Source organism: Cryptomeria japonica, chromosome 10, assembly GCF_030272615.1.
Source record: "Cryptomeria japonica chromosome 10, Sugi_1.0, whole genome shotgun sequence".
Lineage (NCBI taxonomy): Eukaryota > Viridiplantae > Streptophyta > Pinopsida > Cupressales > Cupressaceae > Cryptomeria > Cryptomeria japonica.
Window position 1 is genome coordinate 391,155,441 of NC_081414.1, and position 21,961 is coordinate 391,177,401.

The 21,961-nt window shown below is 36.9% G+C and overlaps 1 protein-coding gene across 1 annotated transcript; it reads right to left on the bottom strand.

The window, feature by feature from the left end:
- Nucleotides 1-778: 778 nt before the first annotated feature.
- Nucleotides 779-21,057, bottom strand: LOC131038500 (ras-related protein RABE1d). The gene is made up of 8 exons (XM_057970947.2): nt 20,743-21,057; nt 2,594-2,666; nt 2,407-2,507; nt 2,138-2,203; nt 1,897-1,994; nt 1,656-1,718; nt 1,401-1,493; nt 779-1,283 (listed from the first exon to the last, which is right to left on the bottom strand). The coding sequence occupies exons 1-8, from the start codon at nt 20,813-20,815 to the stop codon at nt 1,200-1,202; spliced, it is 651 nt and encodes a 216-aa protein (XP_057826930.1). The 5' UTR covers nt 20,816-21,057; the 3' UTR covers nt 779-1,199.
- Nucleotides 21,058-21,961: the final 904 nt, after the last annotated feature.

Sequence of the window (21,961 nt, forward strand, 5' to 3'; positions counted from 1 at the left end):
TAAAAATATTCAAAAGATTGCACTCATATAATAAGTGTCTACACGATCTCAATGTATCAAATAATTGTCTTTCAATCTGTCAAATGAGTGCCGCTACAATCATACACACATATTAGAAGCCTCTAACCAAATAATGCTGGTGGAATTAAACATTAATAAAGAGCACGAATCTGTAAACTCGGTCAAACTAAAAATTAAATTTGGAACAATAATAAAGTTTTAAAGTGAAAACACCTACAGGAAAATACTATAAGAACACAATTACAAGTTGCACGTTTCTCAAATCTACTTGAAGCCACCCGTATAATAGGCAATTAAATACTAGCTTCACATACATGACTTCTAACAGTAAGAAAGCCAAAGTCAAAAAAAGAGGTCCAGTAGACACACTCAGAGAATGGGTGTCTATGCCATCTCTTAATTTCAGTATACCAATTTACCTTGCCATGACAGCACTAAAGTGCTGAAATTTAATAAATTTGAAAAAGAAAAATTTGCATGTTGAATGATTGCACTTGTTATATTTGAAACAGAAAAATGTTCAAAAGATATATTAAGTGCCCTATTCCATAGCTACAGGTAAATAGAGTGCTCTTTAGGAAAATGGAGAGAGAACAGAAGAGAATTGACTAGAGATCAAACGTATAAACAAAATATTAGAAATTTAGAACAATAATTTTATGGGTTGTTAATATCATTGTGTTTTAACATCTGATATCCAATTGTCATAACAATAGACTAGAAATGCCCAAACAAGTGGAAATTTCAGGGTGGGAAGTAATAAAAAAGTTCTATGCAATATCATTTAAAGCGTAAAACATCAATAATAGAAGAAAAGGCATACCTACCATGTGCAGGGAGAATATTGCCATGTCAGCAGACTTCATATATCAAGTAGCATACTATGTGTTAAAAGCATCTACTTCTTTCAAGAAGTTATATGCAAGAATAATGCCATAAACCAAATATATGGATGAATAATTCTAGCTTTTGCTGTTAGCATCCCGTTACATTACACTTCCATGTGTATAGGGCAACTCAAGTCACTGTTAAATACTCTCCACAATCCTCAGCTACAAGCTAAGTAATCAATGGCTAGAAAGTTGGTTGCCACGGTGCTTATTGTGTCAGGCTTGTATATAAAATGTCAACAATTGCAACCAAAAGCTATTGGCTGAACGAACTAATGCTGTACAACATTAAGCACTGCAGCAGCTTGATTTTACTGATGTGTTGGATGCATCTTTAGCTGGATCGGGTTTGCTGATTTTGATGGTCTGTGGCTGCAAATTAAAATATATATAATTAGTTTTGTCTGCAACAGAGTTTTTGAGACACCCATGACGAAGTCAGAAGAACAAACTAATACTAGCTAGCATAGTCAGGGTCAAGGCACGTACCTCAGCCTTGAAATCAGTCTCAGAAAGCCTCTGCTTAATATCTCTTGCTATTGAAAAGAAAGCCTGCTCAACATTAAGGTTTGTTTTCGCACTCTGCAAACACCAGCCAACTTCTGTCAGCTAGCTATCTCTTAATGAAGCATAAGCAAAAAGTGCCACTGGCAGGACAATCTGCAAGGGCAAATACCAACTAGAAAAGAAATATGCAAAGATCTGCCAAAAAAAGATCTACCATGTTTCTTATACATGACTTACAGTTTCAAAAAACTTGATGCCATACTCGTCAGCAAGTGCTTGACCACGAGCAGTGGAGACAGCCTGAAAAATAACCAGGAAAATAATAACCAGACTAAACTACAATAAGAGCATGGGTAAATGCTATATAACTAACAAAAAATTATTCAGAGATCCTCTTTTGAGAAAAATTATTCAGAGATCCTCTTTTGAGAAACGATAGAAGCACAAACATTAGCTGAGGCAATAGGCGCCAACTCACCCTCTTGCTCTCATCCATATCTGCCTTGTTGCCTACCAATATTTTGTTTACATTGTCAGATGCGTGCTGCTCAATATTCTTTATCCAGTTCCGAATGTCTTGAAAGCTTAGGAGTTAAGAAAAACACCCCAATATCAATCAAGAAACTGCAGGGACTATAACAATTTGATTGAATGGTTAATTATCATGGGAATGAGAGCCAATAACTTAATTAAAACACTATTAGCAAAAAGGTGGATACTGTTAAAGGATGACTCGTCTGTAACATCATACACCAGAAGAATGCCCATTGCATTTCGATAGTATGCTGCACCAAAATAATTATATAAATTGATGAACACAATAAATAAAGTTAATAATTAAAACCAACATAAACTGAAAAGCCACAAAATTACAAAGCTGTAGAACTTGAATCCAGATTCATATGTTGTTCTCAAGTGACTATTAGAAATAATAATTAATTTCTCAGAACATTCTTTTTAAAAACATCTACATGAACAGCACATTGACCTGTTGTAATTGTGCGGAAACGTTCTTGTCCAGCAGTGTCCCAAATTTGCAATTTAATCCGCTTCCCATCGAGTTCAAATATCCTGATCTTAAAATCAATTCTGATAGACAAATAGCATTACCAAGAGAGACATAAATCACAAAATGTATGATCAAATGTCAATTTAAGCAGAAACTAGAGGCATACCCTATGGTGGTTATGAAACTTGTTGTGAAGGAATCATCTGAAAAACGTAGAAGAAGACAACTCTTTCCAACACCTGTAAAAGATTTAGATATCTGGATTACATCGAGTCATGGATTCAAAGAAAACTAAATAATATAACAATCTCATGGTTTAGGATAGCATGCACAACAAAATTATATCCTTATATCTAGTAAAACTAGATATAAAATTACTCCCCAAAATACAAAAAAATAAATAAAATTGCAATACAATATTGAATAATTCTAAATGTAGAAACGAGTTTTGGTTGCTGAGTTCCTGTGCTCAGTCTGCCAACTGCAATTGTTTGTCTGCAGACACCTCTCCAACAGGAAGAATGCCAATTCCAAGACTATATTATAAATAGGGTAAAGAAAGTTGACTGGAAGCTTTTGAATGTTGATTGTAGAATATAAGACCTCATTAAACCTTCTTGTTATAGATGTTATCCTTCTGACTATTGATTGTGGAAATAGAAGACTTCCTGAAACTTTCTTGTTATAGATGATGTAAATTATTCAATAAGTAATTCTTGAAAAGGCCATAATATGTCCAATTGTACTAATGATCCCCATGTACAGACAAACCTCACTAGTCATGAATCTGATTTCAAAAGCATCAGGAGTATGCCATTTGTGATGGATTGAGTGACATGGTGTGTCATCAAACAACTAATAACCCAGCCCAAAGTATTTGATTTTATAGTAAGGTTGCTAGCTCAAGTCAGACAAAGGTTTCCCCTTCTAAGATACAATGGCAAAGTCTTAGCAATAACATCTTGCATAAAACAGATCCTTTTCCAGGACTGGTTGAATATAAATTTGAGCAGGGCATCAAATTTTGCTCAATTCAACACCTAGACCCCTGTATCTTAGTTTGATTAGCTTTTACTCTCAGAATATGAAGTGAGACAGATGGCACTTCATTTTTGAATAACCTTTTGTAGATGACTTCTTTGGCTGGCTTTAACAAATTGTACAATCTCCAACAAAGGAAATGGATACAACTTAACATTTACGTCAACATGGATATCAGCCAATGTTCCAAGGAATGTGTCCCCACCTACCCCCTACCCCCGCCCCCCGCTCCCTGCCACAAAAAAAAAAACCTCGTGTTTCCATGAGGGGGACATCCCCAGGACATGAAGAACTGGAGGCCCATCCACTTGCCATCCCACCACTAGCACCAAGCTTTCGGGGACACTTCAGCGACATCCACGAGAGCCCAAGAAACTCCTAGGGGTCCCTCAAATGTCTTGAAGTCAAGGCATCCCCCATGACACACAACATTAAAAGTCATTTAAAAAAAATCAATAAGTTTTTAAAAGTATGTGCCCTAAGCCCTAACCTTAACGACCTAAGGGCCCCACTCATACCTAAATACTCTCAAAAAAAAATTAGAAGTAGGCATCTAAGTCTCATTCCAACTCACTCCAAACTTTCAATAGTAGAGTTGAAAGTTGCATATAAGAGTGAGAGTCAAGGCATTAGGATTGAGGAAGAGCAAGAGGAAGAGTGATGCCAATCTACCATTGAATTAAAAGATTCAAAACGTTATTCAAGCCTCCAAGTAGGCTTCCTTCATGACTTCTTTTTTTAGTTATTTTTCAATGTTCAATTTTAATTTTAGTAACCTATTTGTAATTACTAATTTTAGTTGACAAATTTAGTATTAACTTAGAGGTTTACAATTTACATTGTTTCAAATTTTAATTTTAAAGTTTAAATTCATTATTTTAGTTTTGCAAATGAATAATAATCAAATTTTAAATTCTTAAATTTTACAACAAGAAGCTGCAATATTTTATTTTTCAATTTTTGGAATGGTCAAAGATTTCATTTGTCAAATTAGCATTATAACTTGTGTGTATCCTCTACTTTGTGTTTCATGCAACCTAAAGTTTAAAAAAATAAAAGTAAAATTCTTGTTTGGCAAAGGTTAGGAACAAGGATTCTTATTTGTGTATCCTTTGTTTCTACACTTCGTACAATTTTATGCAAGAAAAACAAAAAGAAAATCCTTATGTTCTAATCCCTTGCAATATGCATGGTTTATGTTTTAATTTTAAAATTAAAAACTTATATATCATTTCTTGCAATGTCACTATGCATATGAGTTCTCACAACATGAATGAGGATGAGGTTGACCCTCAAGAAGTTGAAGAAGTTGCAACTAAACCTGATTATGCACCTGCAAAACTCATCAAGTACTCGCAAAACTCGTGAGCCAGATTGCTGGACGAGTTACTCGTCCAATAACTTGCCGACGAGTTTTTGTAAATCTCGTGGCAATTTTTCCTTGTAAAACTCGTTAGTCAATGCAAAAAGTCGTATTTTTTTGTCAATAACTTGTCCAAATCCATATAAAAAGAAATTTCTTGCTTACACTTAAAAGAAGGCGATTTTCATTTTATTTTCACTTGTATTTGGTGACCTAGGGCACGTAGCGACGCGAGGTGACTGGCAATGAAGGTTTGTGTAGTTTCAAAGGCCTTAATTTGGACTTGGCAACCAGGGCTTCACCCCTCAAACCCACCGTGTATTGTGACAAGGAGCATGCAAGGGTGTTGCCCTTGGACGACCCTATTGGGGGCCTTGCCCCCAACCCCCATGAGGGTCACTACATCTCACTCCCATTAAGGCCTCACTCCCAAACCCTATTAGTTATTGGGATCTCCTATCAGATATGAAACTTGATGACAATGAGGAAGTGATGAGGAATTAGGACATAACTCTTGAGTATGCTAACTTAGATGTTATTATCACACAACTTGCCAAAACATTCTTTAGATGAGACAACTTCTACATATGACATGTCTAGAGGAAGTAGCATTGCAACCCATTTCGGGATTGAACTCCTTTTTTGGTCTATGAAATGTAAACTTTAATTTTGATTTATATATGATGGAAATCAGTAATATGCAGTACAAATTTAGTAATATGTGTGATTTTTAAGAATATTTAAAAAAATATGTATTTAAAAATGTCCGATTAAATTGCCAAGTTATTGTCGCGTTTTTCCTCGAATTTTTGCCAAGCGCCGAGTTTTTAAATTTTTTGGGTCTAACGAGTTATTTTCAAGTCCCAGTTTCTCAACTATGGATGAAAGTATAGAAGCAAAGAGGGGTGAAGCCATTAGTTACATTGGGAGTGCCAATGTTACTTGTTCTTCCAAAATATTGTAAAAATATGCAAAGGGTCCCTTTGATTTGTAAGTCCCCTCTCAAACAATTTGCAACAAAGTTACAAACAAAGCCTAGAGCATTTGGGGGCACCAAGTTATAAAAGTGCCACTTTTTGCAAGCTTCAATTTCAAGGCAACATTACTAGAGTTAATGTCCAACTCCTTCATATTTGAGGCAAAGGGATAGAAGTATGTGAGAAGTTGGCACAAAAACTCAAATATAAGGCTGAGATAGGCAGGTTATGGGTCGATAATGAAGAAAATGCACCTGTATCTACTTTTTTGCCACTAAGGGCGAGGGGTCATTAGAGACAAGTTTCTACTTCTAATACTTTGTAAAGGCCAGTTACACATTCCAATTTCTTCTCATTCAAGGGCAGCAAAGGCCAAGGGGAAATGCAAGGTGACAAGTGATGCTCCAAAGCCACTAACAGATTTATTCAATGTGCAATATAAGGATGAGACAAACCACTGGCAAATTCTTCTTTGCTAATGGCATTCCACTCTAATTGACTTGCTCTCCTTATTATAAAGAGGTCATGGTAAAAATAGCAAGGGAAAGACCATCATATGTGGCACTAGGGAAGTCTAAATTGAGGACTACAATCTTGAATAAAAACTATTCCAATATTAATATTTTAATGGAGAAAATAAAGGAATTTTGGGTCACGAGTGGATGCAGCATAGTCATGGATGGGTGGATGAAAATTAGGCATCATCCACTCATCAATATCATGGTTACATGTACAAAGGGCTCTTATTTTCTAAGGTATGATGCTTGTTCAAGGCATCACAAGGATGCTGATTTATTATTTCAGATCCTTAAAGATGGTATAGAGGAGGTTGGACCACAAAATGTGATCCAAGTAGTGTCAAATGTAGCCCATGTGTGCAAAATTGTAGAGAAGTTAATTTTGGCAGCTTATAAACATATTAGGTGGACTCTTTGTTGTGTGCATGCCATGAACAATGCACTCAAAGACATGGGAAAAATTGATTGGATCAAAACAGTTGTTAATGATGCTAGTGCAAATGTTAATTTGCAACCAGCACACTTCACATGCGCTCTTCAAGACCTTCTCTAAGAAAGAATACTTGAAACCTGTAGAGACTAGATATGCATTATATTTCATTCTCTTGGAGACGATGCTCGAGTTGCAAGAGGCATTGCAATTAATGGTTATGATAGCAAAATGGAATCAGTGACCTGAGTCCAAGACAAAGTAGGGAAAGAGGGTGAAGAATGTGGTGATGAGTGATTTTTTAAATTTTTTGGGGTGATGCAAAACACATTATCTCCATCATTTCTCCAATCGTCAAAGTGATTAGATATGGAGATGCCTATGCACCTAGCCTTTGTGAGGTGCATGAGTGCACTGATACTATTCTTGACCAATTGAAGGTGGTTGTGCAACACAAAGACCCCACATTAAATTTTATACTCTATTTGTTTTAGTAAAGACCTACTAAACCCAGTTTTAAAAATTAGCAAACTGCTTTACCCAAACTGGCAACTTGGATTTAAGCCTGTATGGATCTTTAAATGCAACAGTGAAATAGTCTTGCTTGTACACAATTTATCTGTGATAAGTATATATAGCTTTTCTTCAACGAATGTATAAAAAAATATTGGAAAATTTAAAAAAGGATCCATGCAAGTAATACAATGAGAAAAGCAATGCAGATTAGCACTTCTTTTAACATGCAGCAAAGAAGAGGCATTCTATCATTCAATTGCTCCCTATAGACGGTAGGTACATACAATGATTTCTCCTATACAGATCATTGATGTCTCACCCAGACTCAAACTCTCATGATCAGTCATTATCTCTTTTATCAATTCCTAAGGAAGTGCATACAGTTACAGACCCTACAGAAACCATATACATCACTAAGCGGCTGCATTAAATAGATTTATCATTTGAGTGTGATATCCACCAGATTTAGCTTGCTATTGAACTTCTGACACTTTCCCTATAAAAACACACTATTTACACAGACATGGCACTAAATGCATTAATTGTGCCAAAGCAAAGTGATACTACAAAGTATGAACATTCCCCACTTAATGTCAAGATCTCTGAGCTTTCATGCTGTAGAATTGTAGCTTCCATACAATTTTACACCCCTGCAACGTCCTATTTAATGGTACCGCATGTAAAATAACTATCATTTATTGCAGATGCTTCAATTACCCCTGAAAATATTCTTCATGAACCCAAAGCCCAACATTCCAACTCTTGTGTATATCCCATCCGACACCCCTGCAACAGCCTCAACATCTCCAACCACCCATATTGGGCCAGTCGATCTCCTTTGATGGAATTGATCTATCTAAAACACTTGTCAACCTGAGGTATCATTGTATTGGTTGTAAGCCCTGGATTAAAAGATGCAATAACCAACACAAACATGACACATCAGCTTGCCTTATCAGATTATCATTCATTAACTTGGATGGATCATTTTGATAACAAAAGAGATGTTAATATCTAAGAACTTTGCAACCTTCAAACCCATCTACATAAGCCCTGCATGCCTATAATGATCCTAAGCACATTATATGCCAATTAACACAAACAATTTGACTAGCTCCCTTTAATGAATTAGGGAAGTTCCACAAAGTCCATTAAAGAATGGTGTTTAAAGTTGTATGCATGGTTTACCATGAATATGGCTCCACATGAAAGTATGATTATCTTGTCATATATCTTGAAAATGTGATGTGGGCAATAATATTTAATCATCAAATAACTGCATTCCTTGTCTGGTTGCCGACATGATTTCTTGAATGACAATGTCTTTATTGTTAACATTCAATGATAATTGAACCAAAAAAAATGTAATTTTAAGCCTATTAAAGGATCACATGGAAATGACAATCCAAGTTAATGTTCATTGTAAGCACTTTTGATAAATCTAATCAAATTTATTGTACAGGAAAACTGAATGATGGCCCTTCTGTTTCCGATAAAAATTGCAAATTATCAATAGTGCTTCTCAAAGACACCATACACACACAAAACTGCACATTCTCTGGAGATGCTTTATTGATGCAGATAGTTGGACTGGGGTTGTTGTTATGCTACTGATCTTGCTGTTCTCTTCTTTGCTGATAAACCTCAGCTTAAAGTTGATATCTAGACTATCAAATTGGCATACTAAGAGATGACACAAAAGGGTAGAGACAGGAGCCAACCACTGACGCTGCACATCATTTCATTTTGGAAAGTTTCAAGGTCAGGTTGCTCCGCACAAGAGGGATCCTCCTGATACCATAAAGTTGATCATGCCCCAACAATGTCATCCAAGATGACATATAGGATATACCACAATGGCTAAGCCTATGGTCCAGCTAAAAGCAGGTGAGTAAGACAAATGCTAAACAACCAAAACAACTAACAAGGAAAACAAACTAAGGCCAAAGAGCCTTATGCCTCAATATACTAATCTACTTACAAGAGAGTGAATGCTAGATGTTAATGCAGAATATAAAGAAAGTAACAGATTGATCTACACAAGCAAAAAAAAAAGCAGCAATCCGTTACTCAAAGTGTGTTCATCCTAATTACATGCAAGACATATTATGCTTTTTTGTAACTTTAAACAAGGCAATATGATTTGATGTAAACAACAACTAAAAGTGAACCTAAATGATGCCAAGACTATATAAACAAACACACAAGCAAGCAATGGAGTATGACGAAATAATCTTTCGAACAATAAAACAGCAATACAGAAAGTTGTCAACAAGATCTTGAAAATATGCAAAACAAGAGATGATCGTAGTCATAACTAAATCACACCAACTAGCACTGAAAGACGATTGATATGATCTTAGAAATGAATCAAAAGTGCAAAAAAGAATGCATGAGCAGATATAAATGTTGCTAAGACTATGTGGAGGCTTGAGACAACCTGCAAAACAGCAAAGAGGAGAGGAAAACAGCAACAGGCAAAAGCCAAAATGGCCCACAAACAAATATCAAACAGTTGAAAACGATGAAGAAAGGTATTTCAGCAAGCATCGATGCCTATGCTAGTCCGAAACACACTGAAATGATGATGGAATAGCATGCTAGAGAAAAAGAGTAGTTAGATGTTGAGTAATCACCTACAGCAAGTAAAACATAAAAGCAATGACATAAACAACAAACAAAGACATCTTTCTGTTCGTCTTTGAGAAGTGTATGGAATTCACCATGACGGAACAAATAAAGAACCTCTAACAACTGATTTGAACTATGGGATTAGAAATGACAAAAAACAATGAAAAGAACAGAATTGGAAGCAACCGAGCAAACTATGAAAGATAAAAAAATGGGAGATGTGATGCAGTATAAAATGGGAAACATACCAAATTCTACCTGTACCTCCTGTGCTATCTCTTTAAACACACAAAAAAGAAGCAAAGCTAGCTTGGAAGCTACAAATTGAATGAAATACAAACAATACAAGCAACTTCTCACTAATCTAACCTTAAAACTAAACTAACTCCAATCAAATTAAATTAAACAATCTAAAACCTTAACGGGCCAAGTGTGACAAGGAGACATGCAGCTCTAGTGCATTTCCTTAGAAAGACACTGCCTTGAAAACTTTTCAAGAGGATGAGGTGATTAAGGAACAGAGTAAGTCGATGATACATGCAGAATATCCCAACGAACTCAGAAATAAACCAATTCCTGGTCTGCCAACAGCAAAAAGCATTCAAATCAAGCTATGAAATGTGTCCTATGCTTCAAAGAAACTCCTCAAAAGGATGTTTAAGAGCTGCAACCTGTCTTGAGGAGCTTCCATAGAGAAAAGGGATCCTAGCTAATAACCACCTAAGCCACTAAGCAAAACACGACAGCAGGACTAAGGCTGAGTTAGTGAGATAGCAGATTACTAAGCTGCATTATGCAATTATTCAAACCAGGGGCAAAAGGAATTCACTTTTATTCATAGAAGAAACATGCTTTACTGATTGCAGGGCAAATATGAAGGTGAGAGGAAGTGAAACCCCTCCTCTTTGGCTCTTGACACTTCACTTACTCGTGCAGTCATTGGTAATAAAACCAACACTTTGCATAGGCAGCAGTTTTGAAACCACAGGTGACAAAAACAAAAGTTCCATGATGGTTGAATTACTTAACCAGAGTTCATGTAACTACCATTTTAAAAAGGTACAGTTCCACAACCAACACCTACCTAAAGCAGTGGATTCACCACCAAAGCAAGCAGATGAGAGGCTGGAGCTAGGGAAAAGTTGGTCAGTACCACAAAACTGGGAAAGACATAAAATTAAGCTCTAAAGAGAAAAATTGAAACCAGGAAGAATGTCTCAGGAACTGAGAAGTTGCAGATTTGAGATTTATGACCTTCTTGGACCTAGATAATTGTCATCATTGGATGAAAAATGCCCCATCATAGCATTTTTGGCTGTTTACAGATGCTTAAATCATACCTTCACTACAATGGCCTCCAAATATTAAAACTGTAAACATTGTATCGCATGACTTTATGCACCCAAAAATAACCAAACTACCAATTGATGAATCACTTAAACATTTACAAATGTCAACCTCTTTTTCTCTCTATTTCTGAGATTTTTAACAGGCCATACTAATGGGAACCAGCTGAAACTAAAATGAGGCAACAAACAAACAAAAAAACACAGGCAGATTAAAGTACGAGTGCAATATATAAAACAGAAAGTAAATCCTATATCTTAGCACCTTTGGCCCATTCTTGTGAAATCTCAATCTTTATGCTGTCTTGCATTTTTACAGGTTTATTGGTCCACTCTTAAACTATAAGTCTATAACCTTTCTATAAACAATAGCAATCAAAATTCAGCCTACCTGCCTTAATTATAAAATTTAAACTATTCATCTCACAGTTTTGACCAAGTTTTGATACTGAGTTGAGAAGAGAGCTGATAGAAAGAATAATAAAGCAGATGAACAAGTATAATATTGCCAAGGAATAAATAGACATTTCAATACTTAATTCCATGGAGATACAACTGCTGAATTCAGCTTATGAAGGAGATTTAAGTTTCATTCAACCTAACCTCTCACAATCAACTATCCTCTTTTATCATGCACTTTTTTCAGTTAGAGACATTGCAAATTCCACATGTGAGATTATCTAACTATATTGCAACTCTAAATCATATGCATTTTGTAACCAACAGATTTAATGTGCTATACATCCAAGTTCCTCCATTAAATTGAAGTTTGAACTTGTCATATACCTTGACAACTGCTAATGTGTTATTAAAGTGGAACATACCATTGACCATGACTATATTTTCAAAATGCAAATGTCAGGTTGTAGCTTCATGAAAGAGATCAGCCAAAAGCTTTCGTTTTGTATTTATCAATCAGCCTTTTCTATGAATCTGTAACTTGAATTAAGAGTTGGCTCATGCGAGAGCTCATTGCACATGGCATAACAAGATTGTACAATGTTCTATAGTACATTCATTTGAAGCTTGCTTTACTTAGCACACATTTGTCTATCTAACACAACCATTCTCTCAATGGCTCTCATTTTTACCTTTTCTCTATTCTTATATCTATTTCTATATATATGTGTACTTGCAGTAGTCATGTCAAAAATTATATGTATTAAATGCACTCCCTTCAAGTAGAGTTACATTGTGGTCTTTTCTATTTTAAAGAAGCAACCATCTTGACGAAGAGAGACCTAATGTAATTTGCAAATCCGTAGCTTTGAAAGTCATGAATCAAATTACAAGATTGCACATTGCTTTCCAAACAAACATCACAGCAAAAACTCTAGTAAATCTTATTTAAGAGAATTACTTCACTTTGATGGTTGTATTTAAGAGAATTACTTCACTTTAATGGTTGTATTTTACTTTATCAATATAGTTAGCTGGCTACCTCTTCACTAATACATAATCTGATGGGCCATTTTGAGGAAGAAAGACAATGTGTTATTTACAAATCTATAGCTTTGAAAGTCATGTAGCAAGTTACAAGATTTAAAATAAATCCTATAATAAGCATTCAAAGCGAAGCCAAAACATCCATTATTGGATTCTTCTGCTAATCCTGATAATTTCACCAGGCATTTATCTTTCGCAAATGACATATAACTTGTATAGAGACAAATCAACATCATGGCAAAGCTCAATTGAAATGCATATAACAAAACTATTTTGCTAGTAATGGTTATATTCTACTTTATCAGGCTAGCCAGCTGACTATCATTGAACATTCAAGAGGTATTACACCTCATATTGCAAATGTATTCCGAAATGTTGAGCTCAACAGGTGAAACACTGAGTTAAACCATCAAACTAATAGCAACACAAATAAACAGGAAAGCATGCGATGGCCATAAAAGCATAAACTCCAAGCAAGTCAATTTAAGATAGGGATGGGGACGCCATTCCAGTAATAGTGAACACATCTCCAAGTGACCATATGTAAATGTAATATAGTCATACCATTTAATTATATACTACCATACACTCCTTGGAAATGGCATTCCTGTCCCTGCACATGTATCTCTCATCTCTTAGAGACAATGCAATAAATCCTAATTTATTAAATTTCTGTTTGCTGCTCTTAGTTGTTCAGAATTCTCTAAATTTCTGATTTTAGTTCCTAAAACCTAATTTGCCTCCTAAATGAAATCAAAAAAAGTTTCTAAAGAGAAACAGCTTAAAAAAAGGAACCTACCTATGTTTTCAAAAGTGCAGAAATAAGATGCACGCACACAACACTGAGATGATACCAATTTATAAAGCATTAACAAGAAATACGGAGAAGAGAGACTTTATTTGATAAGAACCATCACATAGTAGAAATATCTAATATCTGATTGCATCATTAAATAATTACATAATGAGTTCAAGAATGGTAAGAAATAAATGGTGTTAGCCTTGCATTCTCAAAAAACAAATAAGCTATATGATTGAGAGTGCTTTTGGATGTAACTATGTAGTAATCTATATCATCAATGTTTTGGATCACACTCCATGATTTGTCATCATGATGAGGAAAACTAGGATGCTAAAAACTACCACACATTTACATCCAGAAGCACTCTCAATCATTATCATGGGCTTTGGGAATATTATATTCATTAAATGAGCTCTATCACACATTATCAAGATAGATCTCATGTTCAATCGCAAAAAAAATTCTTCCAACTGCCCACCTAAGCAGCCTTGCTGCCTATAGACAATAAGATGGTTGTCTCTAATAATAGCTAAACGCAAAAGGGCTCTCTTAGTGGACACAGAGTAACAACGAACTATATAGGATATTAGAATGGACAACGTATTGCACAGAAAGTAAAGGATGGTTAAGCTAGGGGCTAAATGTAAGTTAATGAGGTAAAAAACAATTTTGTCATGGGCTAAATGTAGGACAATGTAGCAATAAAATAAATAACATGAAATAGCTAAGTAACAAGCATATCATGAGAAATTAGTCCTACATAAGTGAAAGTAGTACAACAGAAAGATACTTACCTGGGGTCAACTTGTAGGCATATTGATATTATGCCTCCCTCTTGACTTAAGTACTCGTGTAGAGGTGGTGATTGGTGAACTCAAGGCATATAGAAGAAACTCTAGTAGACCATAGTTAGTAACCTATACACTTGGTATACATCAGAGGTGTGTTCCTTCAGTGAAGTATCCCTTCACCTAATCCTCTAGTTATTCTCTAAAGGTGGAGAGGAGCACAAGCAAAGAAAATTGTTGATATCTACCTTTAGATATGATAGTAGAAAGCCTATTTAGCAGTCTAAATTCCTAAACCTACAAGACCTGAACCCTGCATTCCCACACAAAGAAGACAGGGTCATGACTGACTGCAAACCAGCCATCTCTTGATTGGAAAAAGCTTTGGGGGAGAATCGGCAAACAAAACCTACATCAATAATGCTTGAGGTTAGCCATGAAAAACTAGAATCATCCAAGCTTTCCAGATTAAGGAACTTGAACTAAGGAGCTCCTTTTTGAGGAGTCTATTTGTTCAAAAGAACTTAATGAATGGGAGCTCCAAGAGGAGATATTTTAGAAGCAGAAATCAAGAATACACTGGCTTCAAGAAGGTGATAAGAACGCCTTCTTTCCATTATCCTATTAATAAAAAGAGTGGTAATGTTCTATCATCTCTTATCTCGGCTCAAGGAGACCAAGTTTCCTCTTTCCAAGATATTTCTATGGAAGTTGTCTTGCAATTTTCCTCCTTGTTCACAGAAAGTGATCCTAGGGCTTTGGAGGAGGAGCAACTCATCTTGGACTACATTCCTACCTTGGTTTCTATAGATATGAGTAATCTACTCATGAGACCAATCCCTGTTGAAGAGCTTGAGATGGTTGTGTTTCAAATGAACAAAAGTAAATCCCCAAGTCCTGATGGTTGTCCCATATAATCTTTTTAGGATTTCTAGGACATTCTGAAACTAGATCTTTTAGAGGTGGTTCAATAATCCCCAACCAATAAGCAAATGCTTAAAGCTATCAATTCTATCTTTTTGGCCTTGATTCCAAAAACGAGTAGAGTAACTTTTTTTAATTTGTTTTGCCCCATAGCCCTTTGCAATATTACTTACAAGATAATTACCAAACTTATTGCCAAACACTTGAAGCAATTTTCAGTCTCTCTCATTTCATCTAAGCAGGGTTGATTTGTAAAAGGGCATCAAATTCTTGATGATTTTATTGTTGTTTGCCATGACCCTAATCTTATAGTATGTGTCACGGGGCTAGACCGACCTGCTGCCCAAACAAGCTTTTTCCTTCCAAAGGAGGTCCAACCTCATGCGGCATTGGCAAACCTTACTCATGACTTCCATTGCGAACAAGTCCTTTCTTGCTCCCAGACTACGCCATCCCTTTTCAAGTGTCCACCACCTAACCACATTAACACGCACCCCTGTGGAATAGAAGCGCATGCCAACCCTCTCGCAGGTCTCCTTCATCCTAATGCTCCTAGCACTCCCTTCAAGTCTCTGACTCTACTCTAGCACTGTCTTGTCGCACCGCCCTTGCACCCTCAGTACAAGCTTACAGGTCTCCTCTATGCCTTCGTCTTCTGAGTCCCCCATAAGACCTGACTACTAACACTGACCCCATCTGGAACTCCTTAAGTCCTCTGGCTCCAACTCTGCACACTCCCTGAGCATGCCCAGTACTCCCACCGCATTGGCGCCCCATGTTGGCCTCCCTCAGCTCCTTAGAACCCTCAAGCACCAAACATATCTCATGGGACGACTAGACTCCCTGAGCTAGCTTCATGTCCGTCCATCTCCACACAATGAACACAACACTGGGGCAATAAGATAGCTTTACCGTTATGAAGAAACGGCCGCTAGCCCGGTCTATAAACAATTCCAACTCTGTCGTTGGTCACTACCTCAAGTACTTCCCAAGCACCCGATTACAAGTTCCTGCCCCTAGATCTAAGACTACTCTTGAAGCATTGGTACAGATCACGCTGCACCTCGCCCCTGGCTGTAGCTTCACACGTAGGCTCCAAATCCACAAAGACCCTGACTCCTTCGAAACTCAAGCTAGCGCACCACTGACTCTCTCATGAGCTTGCGACGGCTTGCCCAGTACATGACTCAGACCCCCTTCCTGAACGGGGACTCCAAGTCACACTGCTTTGGGCCCCTGGCCTATGCCTACATGACTTCGCTGGTGAACCCGGTTCCCTGTACATCCTGTGCACAATAACCAGCTCCATGCAAACACCCAGTCTAAGTCCCTCAGACTGACAAAACACCTTGCACTCCTACTTGGGCACCAAGCTCTTCACTCCATGATCCAATCCAATATCCTTGGTCGCTGAACTCTCCTTCAACTCGATTGTGCTCCCAGAACAACTCGCCTATGGACCATGTCCTCTTTTCGGTCATGCAACTCATCCATCTTTGTCACCCTCTTGGACTCGCTTCATGGCTCGACTCAACATGAGCACACTTTCGGAACCCGGTCCCTATCGCCACACTCAACCCCCACTCTAGGGCCTTGAGATCCCGGACCTCAATGCAAGTCCCACTTCAGATAACCTAGGTGCGTGCCCAGCACATCACCCCACTTGTTCCACAAGACACACGGACGTCTGGCTTTGCAACTCAACCCACATAGCTCGCCCAACTCTTGAGCACCAACATTCCGACACAGATAGCCCATTATGCGGCCATCCCCCTTACAAGATCTTGGGTACTCTGTTCCCCAACCGGGACAATCCATTGCGTGATCGTCCTCCTCGCAAGGGCCTAGGTACTCCGCTTCCCTAGTCCTCGGGTCATAGACAACTCCCCGGGAGTCATCCCCAACATTAGCTCAACTACTCCACTTCATTGAGATAGGGACCTTGAGTATACTTTCACCAGTAAACCTCACCATCTAATGATAAGGCGGGGTTACTCTACTTCACCCCTAATATCCATGTAGAACCTCTATCTCCCTGAGACTAGAGGGCAGGGTTACTCTTCTTCACCCCTAGGAGGAGGTGTTTGCCTCAGACCACCTGGGTGCACTCCTGGCACTCGACTATTCTTTCAACCGACCCCCATATATAAGTTTTTTGTCCAATTCTCCCACAACTGTAGCTTGGCATTAACCATTTGTCAATCACCACAACTTCCACCTGCTGAGAATAACAAGGGACTTACAACCCCAGAAGCCTACTGATCTCCCCGAGACAGCAGCCCCTTACAGTATGTATCAGGTTATGAGTAGTCGGCTTGTGACAACGTTAACTCTTAAAAAGGTTATATAATTACATATAAGTAGCTAAGTGATCCTAAGGGTTATAGTTAAGTACCTAAGTCAGAATGGGTGATAAATTATTAGGCATATATAGGAGCTAGTAAGTAGTTCTTATCATCATGTTGAGTATTGTGTTATTATTAAAGCAATTGGAGGTATCCCCCTCAAAGTGGATTAGGAGGTTCTCCCCAAGTTGTTTCATTATTATCAATTATTTACAGCTTATTTCAGATCTAGTTCTTCTATTGTTCAAGTCGTTTCATTACAAGTATTTTTAGAGCATGATTTTGGCACCATGAAGGCAAGGCAATTTTTTTTTTTTTCTGGAGGCCATTTTGGGAAGCAACTATCCCTCTAATTTTGGCCAATTTTTCCCCCATTTTTAGATTTTTTTTCAGGTAACATTGAAGTTGCTTAAGTTTAAATTTAGAGGAAATGGGAGCAACATTCAAGGAATCATTGCAGAAGCTATCCATTCTATGTCCAATTCCAAGGATAAATCTATCTTCATTATGCTGGACATGTCCAAGGCTTAAGTAGGGTCAAATGGTCATTCCTCGAGGAGTTATCAACTTTTGGGTTTTGCTCAAAGTGGATTGATTGGGTCATTAATTGTGTAGCTTCTTCCTTCTCAATACGTATCAATGGTATCCCTTCTCTTTTTTCTACTTCCAGGGGACTTCAACAAAAAGATACCCTATGTCCTTACTTTTTTATCCTAATGGCAAAAGGTCTTGGAGGTCTTGGCAAATTGACTAAGCACCAACAAGCTAATGGCTTCATCTAGGGTTGGTCTTGGACTCAAGATCTAGATTCTCAATCCCACCTTTAGTTTGTGATATATTTGTATTCCTCTTTGGTGATATCTTTGTCTGCCTGTGGTCAGAAAATTAATGGGGATAAATCCAACATTTTTTTTCTTCGATACTCTTGTGCTTATCTAGCAAAGAAATGCACACATTCTTCACTTTACAATAGGGGATCTTCCTTTGGATTATTTGGATATTCCCTTAGCTAATGGTAACCTCAAAAGAGATTAGTGGAAGAAAATTTTGGACATATTTCGTATAAGGGATAGTAATTGGACTTTCCAATGGTTATCTTTTGTTGGACAGTTGACAATATTAAAATCTGTTTTCCAAGGTCTTCCTATTTATAGAAATTTTATTTTTTCAACCCCTAAGAGATTTCTCAAGGAATTTGACACCCTTTCTAAAAAATCCTTATGAGCAGGGAATTTGGAGTCCCAAAAAAGTTATTTAGTTAGTTGGGACCAAGTCTGCAAACCTAGAATTTATCTCCGGAGGCCTTGGTCTTAGGGAGTTTGAGTTCAATTGTTAGGCTCTAGCTACAAAATTATAGTGTAGATGTTGTGAGCATCCGGAGCAATCTTAGGCTAGAATCCTTAATTTCAAGTATTTGGGAGGAGTTGCTGATGAGGATCATCATTGGATGGATCTGTTTGCGAAAGGTTCAATGGTTTGGAACACAATAAAGAAGGGGAGTTTGATTGTTAAAGGTCCTTTCTAGATTATCAATAACGGTGTTAGAGCTCTTTTATTAAATAATTATTGGGATCTCCATCCCCCAATCTTCTCTTCCTTCCCCATTCTCCAACCACTAAGTGAAATTTTTCAAGTTGTGCGGCGGTCAAAATTTGTTAAATTTTAAGAGTTCTATCCATCTAGGGAGTTCCCAGATATATCATTGGAAGAACCCCAATAGCTGGTCTAGAGGGGTAACATCTAATGCTTGGACTACTCCTGCTTCCAATTTTGTTAATTAGCCTTGTTGTTCCCTAGAGAAAAAGGATGTTACATAAGATATTCCTAGAGAATGAAAAGATGTTGCAGATTATATACAATGTTCCCATGATGTTACATGGTATAATTAGAATAAGGTGAATGCAGCATGAAGGTTCTTATGGCCTTGAAAGCTTTAATTCAGGCTTGGTGGCAAGAACTCCAACACTCAACCCTTCCTTGTATCATTACAAGGAACATGCCAAAGTCCCTTTCCCTGGACCCTGTGAGGGATGTTGCCTCTTGACCCCAGTGGGCAGATTTAACAAATAAAAAATAATAATTGTTTTCTGCTGGACCAATTACAGGTCAAGTGATTGAATTCCATTTATACTTTTACTTTGCTGAGTCAATCTCAATTCCGAGTAATGCTACTATTGTTAGAGTCAAAAGATTTGGAAAGTAAATATAATGATGCACATTGGCACTACAACTTGTTGTGGACCTCTTTGTCGACAAACCATTGGCTAGGGTTTTAAACCCCACACATTCTATACTAAAAGCATGCCATTTGAAAAAATGCATTAGGTATTTTATAAATAGGCCCCGTGAGACAGGATTTACAACAAACTACTGGAAGAATCGCACAGCCGGATAAATGGTATAAAGTATAAACTCAACAAAACCACACTTGTAAATCAAACCCTAATTCCAACTGGCACACTTTCTGTCATTCATACAAGATAATTAGATAATGTACAGGCTATTATAATACTGTATCAGTCCCCTATAACGAGGATAAAACAAGCAACATAAGATCTGTCATCAACCAGCGATACAGAGTTGCACCTAAAGTCTATACATATATAGGTATACCAATTACATGGGATTAAATGTTTCCTAAAAGTCGCACGTTCTAGAATCTCCTCTAGTCAAATCAATCAACTTGCTTGCAAGTACTCGTTCGTATGCATGCATTCTAAGAAACTGCCCAGTTTTCCCCTTATATAGGAAAAATGTTTCCACATGAAGAAAAAAGTACCCAACAATATCGACCTCAGACCTAAACCATTTTCAAAACATTTATAGTTTGTCAATAAAAAATTATAAAGTGGGCAGACAATGTTAAGCGCTAAAAATCTCAAGGTGCAAGGGTCAAATATACTAAGGCCATTCCCAGTACCCCGAGCTTCCACAAGGACTCAATACTCTGATGCCCAGATTTCTACCACTAAACCTGTGTCAAAAGTTAATCTTGTGACTCAGTAGCACAAACTAACGCCCCCTTAGTAAAGAGAATTGCAGCAGTTTCTGCCAATTGATGCCTACGGGTTCAATTCCGTAAAAGATCCTCACAAGTTGTAAAGATCCAGGATCTACTCAGTCATTTAACATATTTCGTTCAATAAAATCAAAAAAGTAAAACCATGCGGATCAAGGAAGGTACATACCGCTGTCGCCTATCAAGAGCAGCTTGATAAGGTAATCGTAATCAGCCCGAGCTTTTCCTGTGGCTACAGCCATCCCCTAAACTAAACTTTACTGTTTGCTACTAGTTATTATATTATCTCGTAATGATTGTCTCGCTTATGGCTTGTGAAATACACAAAATCCTCCCTGCACCATATTCGAACTTTAGACCTCGTTGATCCAACTGCATCTGTGTTCCAAACAGTAAATTAGCATCAACCTCTCACATTCGAATCTCTCGTTCCAACCATAGGAGGGTTAAGCCTACCCAAGTTAAAAAGTCTTCTCCTTTATTTAATACGTAGTTATCAGTTGTATAGATTTTTTTATGGTTAAGAGAGAGCGAGTCTCGTGGAGGGAGGAGGACAAAAATAATAATTAATCAATTTTTTTTGGTATTGGATAAAATAGTAATGTTTTTTCATGGTGAAAAGCATGTCTCATAAGGTGGTTTCATACAGCTGTTCACCTAACTTTGATGTTTATGTATTTGATTGATCAAATTTGTTAAAAGTAGTTTTATATTGTTATAAATATCTAAATCGAGATCGTGCTTGCTATTTTATTTATTTCATTAAAATTATTTGATTTATTATATATAGATATATAAATTTAAATATTTTGTATGTAAATTTTAATTTTATTTTTGGAAAAGATTTTTTTGTTTTTATTTGAAAAAGTACATTAATATTATATATTTACATATTGTTTACTAGTTGTTTCATTTATATATATATATTAATATATATTATAGAATTTTGATGTTTTTAGATTTATGATGATATTGAGGAGGTGACTCATCAATCGAAGGTATTCTTTTTTTGTATCTTCCACCACTTGCATGTGGTAAAGCAAAGGCAGGCTTGTCTGCAAAGGGTGTTGGATGATGTTACAAAAATTCTAGCTCTTGGTAATGTATGTTGTCAGTATACTCTAAAAGTTGTTTGTTGTAAATGTGGTTATAAGGGTATGGGTGAGATGTATGAGCTTATGTAATTTACTCAATCCCTAGGCAATTTGGTATTTTGGTTTTTTGGGCAATCATGCACAAATTATGTTAGCAATAAATAGTTCTGCATAAAGGATGTTGGGTTCTAAATCCACTGCTCCAAAATATTCGAACATGATTTAACTTTCAAGGTAATGGGTTGTCATCATGAAAGCAAAACCAAGGTTCATCCATAAATTATAGACGATCAA

Excerpts from the sequence above, each read along its gene's own strand:
- LOC131038500 (XM_057970947.2), bottom strand. The coding sequence starts at position 20,815 with ATGGCTGTAGCCACAGGAAAAGCTCGGGCTGATTACGATTACCTTATC. Across the intron at positions 2,667-20,742 it reads GCTCTTGATAGGCGACAGCG|GTGTTGGAAAGAGTTGTCTT; the intron begins GTATGTACCTTC and ends AATCTTTTACAG. Across the intron at positions 1,494-1,655 it reads GCATCAAGTTTTTTGAAACT|AGTGCGAAAACAAACCTTAA; the intron begins GTAAGTCATGTA and ends TGGTGTTTGCAG.